The sequence below is a fragment of the Cricetulus griseus genome, chromosome 2 (genome assembly GCF_003668045.3).
Source record: "Cricetulus griseus strain 17A/GY chromosome 2, alternate assembly CriGri-PICRH-1.0, whole genome shotgun sequence".
Classification (NCBI taxonomy): Eukaryota; Metazoa; Chordata; class Mammalia; order Rodentia; family Cricetidae; genus Cricetulus; species Cricetulus griseus.
In genome coordinates this window covers 84952098-84970655 of record NC_048595.1, presented here as the reverse complement: position 1 = coordinate 84970655, position 18558 = coordinate 84952098, and the positions used below count along the sequence as shown (strand labels likewise).

At 39.4% G+C, this 18558-nt stretch overlaps 1 protein-coding gene across 4 annotated transcripts in view; it reads right to left on the bottom strand.

Moving 5' to 3' along the window:
* Nucleotides 1-16764, bottom strand: part of Ecpas (Ecm29 proteasome adaptor and scaffold) — a 119356-nt gene extending 102592 nt beyond the window's left edge. Inside the window, exons 1-2 of one of the 4 annotated variants that reach the window (XM_027403019.2) lie at nt 16446-16764; nt 9265-9368 (exon numbers count right to left, since the gene is read on the bottom strand). In XM_027403019.2, coding sequence (XP_027258820.1) covers nt 9265-9286 — 22 coding nt within the window. In that variant the 5' untranslated portion in view covers nt 9287-9368; nt 16446-16764. Of the gene's footprint in view, nt 1-9264; nt 9369-15860; nt 15981-16445 lie in introns of those variants that run through there. The other 3 variants (XM_027403020.2, XM_027403021.2, XM_027403018.2) reach the window with 3 other exon arrangements.
* Nucleotides 16765-18558: the final 1794 nt, after the last annotated feature.

The window sequence follows — 18558 nt, the reverse complement described above, 5'->3', positions numbered from 1 at the left end:
ACAAAAAATATTATCCAATAACAACTCAAAAGGTATTTTTAAAGAATACTAAGTAAAAGGCTGATTCTACCATTTCTACAAAGGACTAAGATTTGCAAAGGATGATCTTAGAGTTTAAAAAAAGAGAGAGAGAAAATGCCAATTTTTTTCAAACTGATGCTGAAGAAAATATTTTGAGCCTTGCCAAAAATGACAATAATTAAAAGTACAAAGTGGTGCAAAAATAAACCAGTTGGAAAATACAGAAAAAATAAGAGATAAACATGCATAAGTCACCTGCTTTAAAACAAAATTATGAATAAAATGAGTAGTAAATAATTGTTATTTCAGTAAACTGCACTAAATCAATTGCATTGTAATAAAGGAAAACAAAATGTAACTCTTACCTCATCGCATAAAACATGAAAGAAGATAAATTTCTGGTGAATGATAAATCTAACTATGAAAAGCTACATCCAGTCAGTGATAGAACATGTGCTTAGCATGAACTGAACAAGACCCTGATTCCATCCTTGACAACACTCCCAAAAACTCTAATATGAAAGATAAAAAAAATACAATTTCTAAGGGAAATGAAGAAAATATTTTCATTGAAACAGAAAAAGAGAGCCTTAAAACAGGAAGCTATTTGGTAAAGGAGTATGGGAAATAATACAGAATCTCAGTATCACAGAGCAGAACTTATAAATGTGAATTTGAAAACAATTGTCTGGAAGGAAATTACCATTATCTGGCAAAATGTAAAATCTATAGCAAGTATCATACTGTATACAAAACCTGGACAACACAAAAAGTATGCACTGTTACTACTTCTAACCAAACTGAACATTCATGAAAATGCAGTACAAAAAATAAACAGGATTATTTTTAACTGCAAGTATTTCATAGCCTGTATAGTATCTATGAAAAGAAGATGTGGAACAAGAAAGTTTATGTTGCACACAAGATCAGAGTAAAGAAGCCAACTGATACAAATGAGAACAAAAGTCAGAAAATTAAGTATTAAAATATGTACAACAGCAATAAAAACCATAAGGTTCTATCCTAGCTGGTTTTGTGTGTCAACTTGACACAAGCTAGAGTCATCAGAGAGGAATGAGTCTCAGTTGAGGAAATGCCTCCATGAGATCCAGCTGTAAGGCATTTCCTCATTTAGTGATCAATGGGGGAGGGCCCAGCCCATGGTGGTGCCATCCCTGTGCAGTTGGTCACAGGTTCTATAAAAAAGCAGACTGAACAGACTGTGGGAAGCAAGCCAGTAAGTAACACCCTCCATGGCCTCTGCATCAGCTCCTGCCTCCAGGTTCCTGCCCTGTTTGAGTTTCTGTCCTTGAGCAATGTGGAAGTGTAAGTTAAGTAAACGCTTTACTCCCCAACTTGGTTTTTAGTCATGATGTTTCTTAACAACAACAGAAACCCTAACTAAGACAGGTACCTAGAAATCAATCTAACATGTCAAAATTGTTTATTGAATTGTAACTTAATTCTAAAGACTAAAATAAACAAATGAGAAATATTCAAATTTCTGTATTTGATGGAACAGGTTAGTTGATTCTGTGATTAAAATGTCCAAGTCTCCACAACTTAAAGAAATTGACATTAACTTTCCACAATACTCGTCAACCAAAGCTCAGTAGGGAGGCTCTGCTCAGAGGCCAGCTGGTAGGACCATCTCCAGCTGAAACACTGTTGTCTGAAATTATACCCTTACCCTCTATTCAACAAACAGGTTAAACTAATCTCATGCCTTATATGTACACCATGCCATGTCCCTAACCAAGAGACAACCAAGCACCAAATTGTCTTTTGTGCCCAGAAGAGAGTCAAAAATATCTGGTAAACAGTAAAAATGTCTATAAACTCAATATTATAAAAATAGTAGACTATTCCACAACCAAATATTCTCAATAGACAAGAGTTCTTCACGAAAGTTGAAGAGATAATTATAAAATTCAGGTGTAATATGAATAAAAAAATAGTATGAATATCAAACATCCAAAAATAACGAAAATTTTCCACAAAAGTGAATGGCCCTACTATATTTTAAGACTTATAAAGTTACTGTAATTAAGAGTATGTACAATAAAAGTATTTACAAACGGACAAATCAACAGATTGAAATAGAGAATACAGCCGACAATCAGGAATACATGAACTATCAAGAAAATCACTTCCAGGTAAATTAATAGCATGTATAAAATCAGGATATTTTAAGCTTTAAATGAAAATCAGAAGATGAATTGAAACAGCATATTCAAGCACTAAGTATAAAATACAAGCAAGATATAAAAAAATATTAGTTCTATAAAGAGGGGAAGAGGAGTAAGTTATAAATAGCCAGTATGTTTTTAACTAAAAAAGAACTGAATATAAATACTTTAGAGAACTAAGCTGGGTATGGTGACTCATATCTGAGGGCTCCAGAGAGCTGCCACAAGCCTGAGGCCAGTGTAGTGAGTTCCAAGCCTGCCTGAGCTGGAGTAACATGCTGTCCCAAAAGCCAAAGACAATCAAGAAGGAAGAAAAGAAAGGCAGGCAGGCAGGCAAAACTCTTCTTTTGTATATATAGCACTAAGCACAAGGACATATGCATAAAACCATTCATAGCCACAGGATTAGCAAGAGTTTGAAAAATGAAACCTAAACGCCACTCAACAGATGGATGGATTAAATGTAGTAGGATCAGACTGTGGTTAATAATAATAATAATAATAATAATAATAATAATAACAATAATAAGAGTCATATTTACATGAACAACTGCACTATATTTAAAATTAAGATCCAAAACAAGTCAGAAAGAAGGGCATACACAACAGGGCACCTGTACTTATAGAAAGTTTCCAAATATAATATGTATACTATTCATGATATAAATACCACAGGGGAGTAAGGAAAAGAAAAAATTCAAAAGGGGGAAGAAAAAAGCAGTAACAGGAAATTTGAAATATCTCTGCAATATTTTCTTAAAGGATATGAAGCTAGTAGAAAAAAAAGTCAAACTTTATGATAGGACAGACATGAGTCAATAAATACTGGTAAAGCACAGTGGTAGAGCATTTGCCTTAGCATATACTCAGGGTTCCATCCCTAACAACCCCAACAACAAACACAAACAAAACTGTCTTCATAACAGTTCTCCTTAATTTCTTCATAATATTCTAACTTGAACTATTTTTGTTTTAAAGATATTACATATACAACAAAATTTTGTTTATAAGTGTATAAAAAGGAAAATAAAATACATCAGTGATGTTTCTTCATATTTTTAAATATTCTTCAATAAAAAATAATTTTTATCCAAAAAGAGTACAAAGAAAAAAAAACTCCTGTTTCAAGGATAAGGAAAGAATTTTAATCACAGAATTTTAAAGAATCTTAAATGTAAAAAATAAAATAATAGTAATTGGTATAAGGAAAAGTACCAAAACCTTCAGAATAATCTTAAAGCCTCCAAAGAAAATCAGCTTCTAGTTCAGCTCTTGCCAACTATTACATCCATGTAAGAAAAAAAACAAAAGAATGCGAATGAGATTCCTCTTAGGACAACCTTCTTGTTACAACACCCCTCATAGAGTATGAAGAAAAAGGGGGTAAAAAAAAGCATACTGCTTGCCATTTGTGTAAGTCTACTAATTACTTCAAGAGCATAAATGACTTTTTGTATATCAGAAAAAGAAAACAACTATTTCTGGATGGTAAGTTTCAGTTTGTTCACTTTTACACAATTTTCTAACAAAGACAATCAGGTTTTATGAATATGAAAGTAAATTTGAGAATATAAATGGGGGCTGAAATGTACCTTAACGGCAGAGCACCTGCTAGCATGTGAAAACCTGAGTTTAATCCTCAACACAGAAAATAAAAAACTTTACAAATGAGGTTAGGGGTCTTAAGTAGAAACTGAAATTGGAAAGGAAGCTGAAAATACCTAGATAATGTCCCCTCACATAACAAATCAATTAATAATCTAAAGCTACATATTTTAATTATCTGCTTAATTGCCACCAAAAATATGCTAGATTGTAAGAGAATAATTCACAAATATTCTTCCCAACAGTATTTATTCTTTTTATTTTTATATATGTAAGATGACCATGGTCTTTTGGGTCTCAGAAAAACATGATAAAATACATATTTGCATTTATAGATGAAAAATTAAAACTGATACTCATGACATAACTGGTTTGCCAAAGGTCACTTAAATGAGACAGAGAAGTTAAACCCAAAGAGATTTCTACTCTCCGGGTATACAGTAAAATAAATTATCTCCCTCCAAAGCACTATCCAAATAGGTAAAAGTGCTCAATTTATAGATGAGATGAAAACATCTACAAAAACTGTTGATCAAAATTACAAAGTTATTAAGTAACAGTCCATCTCCAATCACAATGCTCCTTTCAGTATGCTAAATTACAGCTTGGTTTCAGCAGAGAAAGAAGACAGTAAAGATACTAAGTCCTACGAGACTAACGTAGACAGCATAAATTTGTACCTTGACCACAGCTGGTGTCAAATATATCAAGGTAGGTCAGTGATGCAACTTTCTTCAGGCACTCAGAATTGGGATTCAAGAGTCAAACCTCACCTGACTAGTTGAAACTAGAAACGTAAACTAGCAGATATGATACAGGTATCTTGAGCCTACCCCATTGACCACAAAATCAGAGGAAATTGGATTAAAGAATGGCATGAAGGCACAGAAAAGCTGGAAGATCTCAACAATTTCTAGCCGGCAATTCCAAAACTCTCTTGAAATCTCAGTTCCTTAAGTATTCTGATTCACTCTAAGTGCCAATGTGGCTTAAGCCAGCTTACAACTTGATCCAAATAAAAATGAAGATCTGAACAAGAAAACAAAAACATACCTCCATAGAGCACATTTAAGAAACAAAATGCTTCCAATCCCATGTTAAATCAAAAAGGGAGTCCTTCCTAGGAGTGGGCCAATCAATTCACAATGAACATTCTCACCTACATATGCCATCATTCCCCAAAAGCCATCCAAATCCCAATTGATTCTTACATATACCATAAATTTTCCTAGCCCAATTATTTTGAGACATCCTTGCTCTAGTTCAGACTGTCCTCAAACTCCAGCTCTCCTACTTACACCTCCCAAGTACTAGAATCAAGGTGTGTGCCACCACATCCAGTTTTTCCCAGTCCAATTCTTTTGGCCAAGCAAGTCAATCAAGACAGTATACTCTCCCAAATACACCAGACCACTCCTCTAGCTACACACTTGAGGCCCAGCTCAAATATTACATACTATACAAACACACCACTTTCCATCCTGGTCCTATGGGCTCCCTACAAGCCTTTTCTGGGTAGGATACAAAGTACTAAGACCAAGAAAATTCAAGGGGCATGAGAAAGATGCTGTGACCAAAAATTTACCTTCATCAGGTGTAATCCTACATAACACATGCACATCACAAACCATCATATGATCATTTAAGTGTCCTAACAACCCTATGAGATGGAACTTCAGAACCCACCAAAATCATCTATATGGTTATGGCAAAGAAAACTGCAACTCTCTTGAGTAGCCCATGCCCACATTTAGAGCACCTCTCTATTAAGCCTAATGCTTAAATCTGTGTTAAAATCTCTTCTTAATGAACTCCAATTCTGCTTCATACTGACTCCTCTTGAAATTCTCTTCCTGGCCAAGTCAAAACTCCCAGATTCTCCTAAATGTAGCTACAGGAGATCCTGGAGCTATGTCTCAGCTCCTCAGCAACCTCCTCCCACCCATCCTGCCACTTACATTTTCTGAACTTCTTCTGGTGATTATCGTAGTTTGCTACATATTATGTAACTGCCCAATCCTCCCTTCCCTAAACCAGATTTGATCTGATTCCATCCTATTACTGTCTCCATCTTCTTTCAGCTCAGAACCTATGACTGAGTCTCTTATCCCAACAGTAAACTCAGTTCCTTTCAGAAAGTAGATGCTCAAATACTGGTTGAAGGTAAGAGAACAGAAATTCTTTATGTATCATAAAAGCTATTCAGAGGTTTGTGTATCTAACATCTGTAATAGGAAAACAGGAAACTGGTAGTAACTTATAAATTAGGGTCAGCTGGAAAAGAGACAGGTTTTTAATATCATGACAAGGAAGTAAGATTCCTCATTGTGTGGCAAAGCTGTCCTGATCCAAACCAGAGGAGTTACAACAAAGGGAAAAAAGAAAAAGAAAGAAGGAAATGACAAAGGAACCAGTGAAATCACAGAAAATCAAGTGCTCCAAAGATAAAGCTACCCTGTGATTTACCATGTTTTCAATAATTTACCAGGAATGTTTGGAGTAAAGAGAATAGTGAATGTAAAGCAGACAGACAGACAGACAGACAGACAGACAGACAGACAGACAGACAGACAGCTGGATCTCATGTCAAGCTGAAATAGGCAGAACCAAAGCAGCATTTTCAGAAATGGGAACCTACATGCTAGGAAAAATAGAATACAACTAGAAGTGACAATCTAGAGGTGTAAAGTAGAGACTGAGCATCTTCAAACACTGCAAACCACTAAACTGAAAATTAAGGAAAACCTGGCTGGTATCTAGATTATTCTGTCTTATAAATCTAACTAATACTAGCCCTGAAAGTTCACTCCACCTGTTGTTCCTAAATACTATTCTAAGTCATTAACTGTCAATCTAACATGTGTAAGACCCAAATAAGGACAGTAGGACTTTTCTTTAGAAAATAATGGCTGGAAATTAGAACTCTCATCTTCATTCCTAAGATTTTAAAATAGAAATTTGCCCCTACTCCAGCCTTTTTTAAAGGAACTCAAATAAATACAAATGTACTTTTTAAAAGCAAATGCCAAGCAATCCAGTAGTAAGCACAAATGCAGTATGATGGAAATAAGGAAATGATTCGATACCAGAAAGAAACAAATAGCACAGTTTCTGCAAAGCTGCCTTCCTCTCTCAAGGGCAGTCCCAGGGAAACACCAGGTCCTGGGTCCTTACCTATGCAGCACTCCTAGTACTCCTGACCCTTCAGAACTAAAGCAATCAAAGCATGTTTGTCCTCTGTCCTCAGGGCCAGGACAAATGCCCAATTAAGAAGTCCTTGTCATACAGTTACTTCCTATAGATTGAAATATTCCCTCAGAGAGGGGGTTAAGGATCATAAGACTTAGAAAGCTAATGAAACTTTGGAGGCTCAGAAATCCCAAAAAGTTATGATACAGAGGCTCCTCCCCCAGTAATATAAGCAGTAAACAACTTCAGAAAAGGGGAGAATCATCCGTGCAGCTGCCTGCTCAAGTCTACCAGGGAACTCCAAGAATTCAACTTTCATGAATTGTCATCCATGCTAAGGTGGGGCTTTGCAGTCCAGCAGGTGCCTTTGAGTCATGTATTCTCCTGCAAGTAACCACTCACCCAGGTTCCTTTAGATAAATTCCTTGTTTCACCAAGCTAACCTTGAGTAGAATCATTTATTTGGTTTGCCAGTGGTACATCTAGGGGGATGAATAGATATTATCACATTCCTCAGAAAAAGTCATGGATCTTTTCATCTACAAGGACTAGTATCAAACTCCTTGAGTAAGGTGAGGTTAAGAGTCTATTTCCTGGTAACTATGAAATCCTAGCCTTCTGTATAAGATGACAGACTACTTTAAAGCCCTTATCAACTCAGTATGATCCATTAAAAGGCTTCCCTCTTCCTGATCACCTCGGCTCCCCACCAAAATTACTTACTGCCTTCAACTCCTCACCCCTTCACACATACACATAGGAAAGCAAAGAAATCAGGAGGGCAGTTTGACAGGGTTGGACCAGATGATCTGACCAGAGTCCTCATCAATTCCTAAGATGCCTAAGTGTCAGGCTCCTACACATACACACACTTAGGTTCACACGCAATTCCACCTCTCAAAAGGGTCTCTCTCCTCAGAGCCAGAAGCTGGCAAGCAGCCAGTTAGAAATTAATTTTAGTAAATTAGTGAGCAGAAGGATTACTTTGCCTTATGAAAGCCAATTTGGGGGAGATACTATGTAAGAATTTAGGTTGCATAATAGTCTGGTATAGGATAGTTAATATCCACCAAAAGCAATTAATTACTTGGAAGAAAAATGTTCATTTAGATGTGAAAAACTCTGAAATGTTCTGATTTGTTTTGTTTATTGAGGCAGGATCTCACACTATAACCCCACCTGGCCTGTATTCACTCACTATGTTAGTATAGGACAGCCTCAAAGCTATGGTGACCCTCCTGTCTGCCTCCTGAGTACAGCAATTATAGGCATGCACCACCATGTCCACCAAAAAAGTCCTAGCATTTGTACTTTTGCGTGCTTGTCTTCAGTATGTCATAAAATCATTAATACATTTCTCACAGTTCCCAAAAGGGTAAAGGAATCTATGATAGAATAAGTAATGCTCTCATTGCTCTACCAAACAATTCTTCCCATCTCAAGTCTCCAATTTCTCTCTCCACACAGCAAAAATAAACCAAAATTTATTCTGAAGTTTAACATTGTTTATAAAATATTCCAGCCGCCTAAATTCTACTTAAATGAATTAAGTATCACATACTGTAATCAACAGTATACATACTAAAAATTCATAAAATAAATTAGTCTAAGAGTTATAGTAGAAGATAGGCACACAATGTACTTTTAGAGCTGATGCCACTGAACCCCAAGTAGTCACCGGAAATTGAATTTATGATATGAGAAAATTACAATCTGAATTTATGGAGCTTCAAAGAATTATTCAGTGTCATCAAGGAGCAAAACTGAAGTCATGCTCTTGTGTAATTGACATCGAATAAAATAGCTTTAAAAAAATAGTGCATATCAAAGTAGCAGAATCAAGAATAATCAATTACCATCAAGATGCCTCCTACATTATCTCTTTTCAGAAGTAAAATAATTAATTCCATAATAATGTTCCTGAAACTGTAAAATGCTTTTTTTGTATAGCAGATAATATTACTTGTAAACTGTTCCTTCCTGTGCACACTGCTAGGTAATGTCTTCAAATTTTTCTTCTTTCCTGTTAATATATATATATATATATATATATATATATATATATATATTACCACCACCACAGAGAATAGAAATAGGCAATACAAACTAACATGAACTTCACTGGTTCTCTTGGGTAACTAGGGAAGGAAAAAGGGGGAAAAAAGTGAAGATCTTAGGGGGAAATGGCTACCTAATAATCTATGCATTTTTAAATGCTACTATAAAAATGCACATATCCTCAGGAACTAAATCTACTAACCTCTACAATCAATGTGATACATGGTTTATCCAATCTTGACAAAAATCCTCTGGATCACCAATGGTATGTTCATCCACTCGTACATATGCAATTGTATAAAGAATCTATTATTCAGAACACCAAAAAAAAAATACAATTAAAGACTTGAACACATAGCTACCATTTTAAGAAAAATAAGCACTTTTCATTTCTTGCTAACATCTCTGATGCCCTTCTTTGTGAATCAGAATAAGGAAAAATGCAGTGATTACCAAATTTGGGGAAGAAGAGCATGTCCATAAGCAGAATTTGAGCCTATATAAAGCATCACAAGATACACTGATAATACTGACTAAAGATTTAAAGACTCCAGTACCAATACAACATATATTTTATCATATAAGAATTTGTATATCATAAACATATTAAAACCTTGCATTGAAGTTAAAGGTAGTATCTCAGTTACACAGTACTTTTTTAAGAGTGTTAGCCAATATGATAACTGAAAAATAAAAATGCTTAAGCACTTAGGAATCTGAAGCAGGAGGATCAAAAATTTGAAGTTAGCATGGGCTACACAGTGAGACTCTTGTCTCAAAAACTCAGAGGGGAAAAAAGTTAGTATGGACAACTCTAGTAACTCATGACTTTTCCCAGCACTCCTCATCTCCTTCAATCGTCATCTCAACCCTCCCTACATATTCACAGGCTCCAAAGAGATGTCTCAGAACAACCTGTCCATTCCCACACATCCTCCCCACCTCTTCAAAGCTTTAGAATCAAATTTCCCACACACATGCAACCCATGTACCCAATATTACCAAGTTTTTAACATGCATCATGCATCATCTCTTCCCATTTTAGAATCCTGTAAGTTGGTTTTGTTCTGATCCCATTTTACAAATAGGAAAATCAAGGCCCAAAGGTAGGCAGTTTTGTGATCAAGGACACATTAACCAAAAAGTGATAAAGCAATGAATTAGAAACCAGCTTTGACTCTAATTTCAGAAGCACTGGCCACCACTCAAAACATTCTCCTTAAACTATTCAACAAAGATGCCTCAGTCATTCATTCACTTATTTGTTGAATAAAATCTTGTTTTCATTTTTATCCATTTCCATTTCTCTAAATATGTCTAAAATCTACTCTCTGTCCTATTTCCCTAGCCTACAGTCTCCAGTTAGATTCTTGGAATCATCCCTAAGTCTTCCCCTCTTTAATAATCCTTGTCTATATAACAATAAACCAATCATTTCTATATATTTTAGGGCTCAATATTAACATTAGCTCCTTGCCAAATCCATTTCCACTGTCTCAATTCAGACCCTACATTTCTTTAGCTATTGTGATCCCCTCCTAATGAGTCTTATGCTCTTGATCTCTGGGGTCTTACAACCACTTTCACCACTGCCATCTGTCACCATTATAAAACAGATCTTCTCGCATTGTAAAACACACTTTAGGAACCTCTGCTGGTTCTCTACTGTATAGAACAAAGTTCAAACTCATTATATTGGCATTTCTATACTTTGGCCTATCCTATCTTTCCAATGTTATCTGTTCTTGCCTTCCCCCATACCAAAAACAGTAAATTTAGAGACCGTAACTTTTATAAAGAGCACTTTTACATATAACAATCTTAACAACACCATGAGTATTTCTTGTCATAACTCCATTTTATGAGAAGGAAACTCAGGAAAGTAATTTATTCTAGATCCCAAATCATAAAGGTACTATAGAGCAAGTATCAGACTACCAAGTTCCTTCCCTAGTTCTTTACACAGACACAGTAAAAATATCTTCATTCCTCTTAGATGATGTACTTAGCCTTTTCTTAAAATGTATGATTATTATTCTACTTCCATGTCTTAAATTAAGCTATTATTCCTTAGACCCTAGAATGCTACACTCATTCCTTGAGGTTTCCAAAGACCCATATTAAACATTTTTCATATCATGCTTCATATTAGCTAATTATATTGACATATAAATCTGTATCAAATTATAAGCATTCTCAGGACAAGACCATAAATTACTTGCTCTATCTTAAAAGTCTGCTTACTGAATTAGAAAATATATAGCAAGCATCAAAGCAGAGTCTTGGCCAGGACTGAAAAGAGAAAAAAACTGGATCAAGCCATCTAAGCACACTGGCAACTGCCTACAGTTTTTAACATCTATCTTCTGAACAAGGCCAGTATCACCATGCCAACTACTGGCATTGGCCTTTATTAAAATTATTGTTTACTGAAAGCATAATTCAAAAAGAATAGGGTAGAAATAAAATTTGGAATAGAATGAGAGAGAAATCCTGTTGTCATTTTCCATTTGAACTTCCTATTTGTTTAACTAACCAAAATTTAATGATACAGGCTTGACAGCCTTCTACAAAGATCAGCTCAGAAGTCTATATGTCTGTCGTTACATTGACCAGCTTTGAAGAACTATTTCAGTATGCTCAAATAATTCAGCTACATACCAGCTTGCCACATATCATCCTAAAAGAGCCACTCTCACAAGATCGCTGGAATGTTGATTATCTCACTACCTATACCAATAAGGTTTCACAGCTATGTCTAATGATGAAATTGAGTAGTGTAAGCTTTGAGATTATATGCTGCGTCTTCAAGAGTTGTCTATAACCCAACAAAAGATCACATTTGAATGGCACCTTACAAAGTTTCTTGAATCCTTTCTTCCTTCTGTCAGAAGCACCTCTCCCAGCTACTGAAACACTGTTACAATGTCAGCTTTTTCATGAAATAATAAAGGATAATGTAGAATAAAAATTAGCCATCTGCCCTCTATTGAATTTCATTACATTTGTAAATATGAGCCTAAATACAGAGAAAACCAGACTATGAACATAAGTACTTACAAACTAGGTCTAAGAAACACTTTTAACAATATGAATTAATTAATCTTTTTCCAAATTCTATCCAAAAATCTAGTACATTCTGCTCATCAAACAGCAAACCGCTGCCACAAGGCTGGGAGCTTATTCAGTAGCAGAACCCTTCCCCAACACACTCTGGTGCTGATCCCTATATGAGAGAATAAAAGAAAAAAAAACATTAAAAATATAACTACTTCTTTCTATAATTGTAGGGAAGTTAAGAGTTGACAGAGCAGAACTGACATTTTTTTAAGTCAAAGCATCTAAGTTCAAGTCCTAACTATGCCCTAGGATAACTTCACCACCTGGTTGACAGCACCAAATTCAGAGTTATTCTGAGGAGTCAGTAAGTTATATACACTCTCAAAAAACATTGGTTTTACTATTATTCTGTTATAACCACCTGATTCAAAATAAAAATCATGTAAGATTTATATTTTTAAAAAAGAACATAAATTCTAACAAAACTGAAGATTATCTTGCCTTCCTACCTGTGGCTCACTTACACAGTCAAGGATATATTATTCAATCAGCCAATCAATCAAAGGCTGGGCATGATAGTGCATGCCTGTACTCTCAGCAGAAGGATCCAACAGTTTGAGGCTAGCCTGGGCTATATACCCAGATTCTGAAGGGAAGGGGAGAAGAGAGAAAGGAATGAGGAATGTAGAGATAACAGTCAATTTTGCTGCTCAGGAGTAGTGTATTGTGGCAATGTAATTTAAAGTGGCTATGTATATGAAAGATGGAAAACTTAATGCCACTGAACAGTATACCACCAAAAGTAGAATCTAGGTGGTGAATATATAAATATTCACTTTCAGTTTTCTGTATGTTGAGTTTCATAATAAAATAGTAGGGTAAAAAACAATGCTGCCACCCACAGGAACACTTCTATTATCATCTACTATGCAGAAATGATAGTAAGCCAGACATAGTGGTAATAGTCTGTGGTTAGTTGTAGCACTCAGGAGGCTGAGGCAGGAGAATTACTGGAGCCCAAGAGTTGGAGACCAGAATGTGTAACATAACAAGACCAATCACAAAAACAGTAAAATACTACCAGATGTTCAGATAATTAGTTCCTTTTCCTCAGAACTCTCAAGGCACCTTTACCATTCATCTCCTCTTATTACAGCCGTTCGGAAACAGAAATGCTTCCGTGTTGAGTGCATGTGTGTGACAGGGTTTTGCTATATACTTCAGGCTGGTCTCAAATTGGAGCTCCTCTTGCTTCAGCTTTTCAAATGCTTGGAATTACCAAAATATGCCACCATGTCAAGATCCTCATTTGAAATGTCTTAACCTTCACTTACAATACAGTCTTGGGTTATTCTAAGGTACCCAATGCCAAGTCTTTAATCTCTCCTGAAGAAAAACATAAGTTAAATCAACAGATTTATTTGATAATTTGACCAAAGAAAACAGAACAGCTAGAATTGAACTTTCTGTTCCTAACTTTAACATGTTCAGCTAATACCAATAAATCTCCTAACCAAAATACTATCAAACACCTTAAATGGTACCTGACATACAAGTACAAACTGCAGAGACACACACACTTGAGCCACTTCAAATTCTATCTAATCCTTTATCTCATTTTCTTTCCTATTCCTGCCAGTCACTGAGATTTTCATGTACTTAATGTTACAACAGAAACTCAAACACCATGAGGCATGTCGATTTTAAAAATAAATATTTTTATATACAAAATCAGACCATCTCACATCCCCTAGAATGGTACTCATGAGAATAAGAAAATAATAATTACTGACAATCATATGGAAAAGTGGAAACCTTTATGCAATGCTGGTGGGAATGTAAAATGGTATGGCCACTGGCAAAAAGACAAATAGCAGGCTGGGAGTAAACTAGTGATAGAGCACTTGCCTAATACATGCAAGGCCCTGGTTTCAATACCCAGCACCATTAGAAAAAAAAAGGCAGTTCCTCGAAAATTAAGGGTATATTCCCAAAAGAACTGAAGGTAGGACTACAGCAGCATTATTCATAATAACTAAAATTTGGAAGCAACTTGTCCATAGATGAATGGATAACAGAATCTTAGAAAATCATGGCAGATGTTACAGCATGGATAAACTTTGAAGACATCATACTAAATGAAATAAAACAAACACACAAAAAAGACAAATACAGTGTAAAATCGTTTAAACATGTTAACTAGTGAAGTTCAGAGACAAAAAGCAGAAAAGTGGCTGCCAAGGGATTCCAGGAGGAGGGAACGAGGAGCTATTTAATATGTATAGAATTTCAGTTTTGCAAGATGAAGAGTGCTGAAGATGGATGGTGGTGGTGGTGGCACAACAGAGTAGATGCTCATAATGACCTGGATTACACGATTAAAAATGGTTAGGATGATCATTTGTGTGGTGAGTATCTCACCACATTAAAAATATTGAAAAACAAATTTGAGGAACTGATCTCTTCAAATTCTGAGACCTTCCTAGCCTTGTTCTCCTTAGTCTCCTTTCTTCCCAGAGCCATACCAAATGTTTACTTCTGCTTCCAAAAGAGCTACCAATACTCCTGCTCCACCAGTTCTGAGTCAGGCAGCAAGGAACTTAATCCCTCTAAACCTGCCTTCTCTTTAAAACAAGGATAATTCCTACCTACCTGCCACACAACATTGTTATGAGGGCAAAAGTGAGATCACATTCATAAAAGTAGCTTTCAACTGCCAAGTACCAAAGAAACATAAACTACGTTTAACTACTTTCATGGCGATTGAGACGCTTAAATGACATAAGCTTCATAAACATAAGCTTACAACACCTCATCCATGTTCACATTTAAAATATATATCATCCCCAGATAACACCTTTCTTCTTTAGTCTTTAGCTGAAGGGCAACATGGGGGGGGGGCGCTCTTAAATACCGTAAAGCATTTGAACTAACCACCCAAAATGCAACAAATTATCCTACGTATCCCACGAAATTAAATATTTATGACCCCAGAATGGGCCTACAACACCCTGGAACTACACTTCCCACAAAGCATAGAGTGGAACACTGGCAGCGTGCTGGGCGGCCTGGAATTAAGGGTGACCACTGCTCTCGGCGAGCTTGAATCATCGCCCCCTGGAAAATCACAACGCTTGTCATAGAGTATGACTGCCTCTCCTTCCTGACAGCTCTGTCACCTCGCGTTTTATATTATTTTTTTTCTGCCACTCACAGCGGCACTATCCGTCTTTCCTGCTTCAACCTGAGAGTCATCTCCAACCCGTGACCTTTCTGCCGATTCCTAGGATGTCGGGGAAAGGCACCTTCTCCCCTTCCCAAAAGCTCCATTTCCAGAACTCGCCCGTCAGTCAGATTCAGGGGACATGGCGGGGGTCAGACGGGACGAGTGGACACTGTCCGACCCTGGGGCGAAAGGCCGCGCGCCAGCACGGGCAGCCAGTCAGGGGGCCGGGATCCCCCAAACCCCGGGCCGAAGCGGATTTCGAGCAGAGATGGCTCTGCCCGGAGCTCTGGTTTCAATTTCACGACGTGACAGTGCAAACCTGCGGCCTACAAGCGCCCGCGGCGGCGGCCCGCCCGCCCGCCAGGCCCTAGCGCCCCAGGCCCCCGCACGCCGAGGCCGCCGCTCGCCCGCTCGCCCGGCCCCGCGCCCCGCGAGCCTCCAGTGTCCCGCGGAGCCCGGCTCTGCGTGGAGTTGGTTCCCGCTCGCGGCCGCAGGCTCTGCGCGGCACTTACTCAGCTCGTCCTGGGAGGCGGAGGCGGCGGCCGCAGCCATGTTGCGCCCGGGAGCGAGCGAGCGAGCGAGGGAGGGGCGGACGGCCGACGAGGGGGGCTCGCGGCCGTCGCCGTGCCGTGTCGTGCCGTGCCGCAGGGGCCCGGGGCCGCCTCGGGTCCCTCACGCGGGCCGCGCTGCGCCCTCGAGGCCCGCCCGCCGCCTGCCTCCGCGCTGCGAGCGTCGCTCCCGCCGCGCCGCGCCGCGCCGCGCCGCGTCGCGCGAGCTCGCGACTCGGGCGCTCCCTCAGCCTCGCGCCTCTGAGGAGCCGCTGCCACCCGTGCGGCTGAGTGACCGCGCGGAGGCTCTGCGGCTCGGCGCCCGGCTCGCTCCCCTCACGCCGGCTCTTATATTTAGAAAGAGCTGAGCCATCCTCTCCCCCCCCCTCCTCCGGCCCCTCGCGCGCCCGCCCTCGCTCGCTCGCTCGCTCGCTCGCGCCTCGTCCTGCCCACCTGCCGCCGCCAAGCTTTCCCCGCGCGGAACGGAGACGCGCAGCAGGCCGCCCCACCTCAGCCTCTCCCCTCAGCCGCGGGCGCGCGGTCTCTGACCTGAGTCCGAACCGGTCTCCATAGCCCGGGATGCTGCCGCTCGGGCGCCGCGACCAGCGAGCGAGGTGTAGGGTGGGCCGGGCCTGAGGGGAGACGCGCACGGCCACTTCTGAGGAGCCTGTGTGCGGCAGAGCTGGGCCGGGCTATCCCGGCCTCCTCGGAGAGGTTCCTCGAGGCGCGCGGCTCCGGCTCTGGCGTTAAAGGAGCGCGGCTGTCACGTCGGCCTGGCCCGAGCTGAAGGAACACGCGCCTGGACAGAGGAAGAGACGTGGACTCGGAAAAGTAGAGCGAGGCTCGGGTCGGCGGAGGAAGCCCCGCCCTGCGCCTCGCGCCCAACTTCTCGGCCGCTGCGCTGACTCAGGCCGGGCCTCAGCGCAGCCCCGAACTTTGAGCACACAGGGACCAGCACCGAGGGCTCAACACTGAAGGAGGAGACCTCCCCACCCCCAACGCCTCAGGAACCGGCTGCGAGCCAGGCCTGGACAAGGGAACCACGATAAAGTTCCCATTTGACCTACCAAGACTTGGTTTACATTTCTTCTTAACATGAGTTGTTTAGTGGGAATGCCGATGCCTTAGTTTGTCGGCGAGGTCGTGTACAGTTGTAAAGTGGAATTCAAATTAAGGGATTACATGATTACTCCACTATCAGAAATTAGATTACTCCACTATCAGAAATTAGGTGCCAAATCAGATACCTTTCTTAGAAGAGGAAAAAAATATCGAGACCCTAAATCAATTGAAATAGCACTTACTCCCCAAAAATGGAATTCCTGAGGCCTAAATAATGCCTTGAAATTTGAGTACATGTTGTTCCAGATGTGACATAGGCAAGTACAAGATGGTAACAAACACTAACAGTATTACTTCCTGTATGTATTTGACATTTAAAAGAAATTTACCTTGTCTTTGTAAAGAATGCAAAAGACTTGGAATAACATAAAAAATAAGAGTCCTCCCTCCTAGTTCAACTACTTCATCTATCTCACACCCAAAAGAAAAATTAAGGTAGGATTGTGTTGGTACTTCAGGACCTTGTCTCTGCACACATTCACAGCCCCATGTACAGCTTGGTTGACAGTGTTAAGGCTTGAATATGGACTGTCCCCTATAGGCTCCTTCCCTGGGACTTGGTTTGCCAGCTGACAGACTGGGACAATAATTGGATCCTGGGAGGTGTGGCCTAATCAGTAGGTTAATAATGCTTTCACCACTTCATTGCAAGTAAAAGCAGGAGGTGGGGCTAACTGAAGGAAGTATGTCACTAGAGGTGTGTCCTTAGGGACTGTGTGGCAATGGTCTCTTCCTGTCACTGCTCTCTCTGCTTCCTGTTTGCCCTGAGAGGAGCTGCATTATTCAACCACACACTCCCTGCTATGATGTCCAGCCTCACTTCAAGCCCAAAGCAACTGAACAAAGTGCACCATGAACTAAACCTCTAAAATTGTGAAACAAATATATTTTTACTGGTTTTAAATGGTCAGATAATTGTCACGGTGACTGAAGAACAAACACAAATGGGATCAAAGTTCTAGGTAAATGTTCTCAGCCTCCATAAATATTTTTCAATGTTAATTAAATGAACTTTATATTACCTAACAATCGTTTTTGTTAATGACTTCATAGTATACTAAACCACAAACTTCCATCCTCTCCAGTCTCACCATGCTACCCAGACAGATGTTGTAACTCCCTGACTCCAGCCTCTGCCTCTGGGGACACAAAACTGACTATAGATCTATGCTACTTCACTGAGCCTCAGTCCTCTTTAGTGGACATTCTTGCTCTTTGGTTTGGCGTTTCTCCCAAAATAAGTGTGCAATGAACTATTTATATATAGTGCTGAAGTATAGAAATGTCTGTCTACTGTCCACTGTTCACTCCCTAAGAAGAATTCTTGTCAGCAGTTAGATACATAGAAACCTTCCTGTTTCTATACTGTATTTAAGTGCTCCAAATGTCTGGAAAGGCTGAGGGTCTTTTTGATCTGTTTGAATGTTCAAGAATGGCAAGGATAGGGCTAGAGAAATGGCTCAGTGTCCAAAAGCATGGTTGCTCTTCCAGAAGACCCTTGTCAATTCCCAGATCCACATGACAGCTAATAATTGTCTAC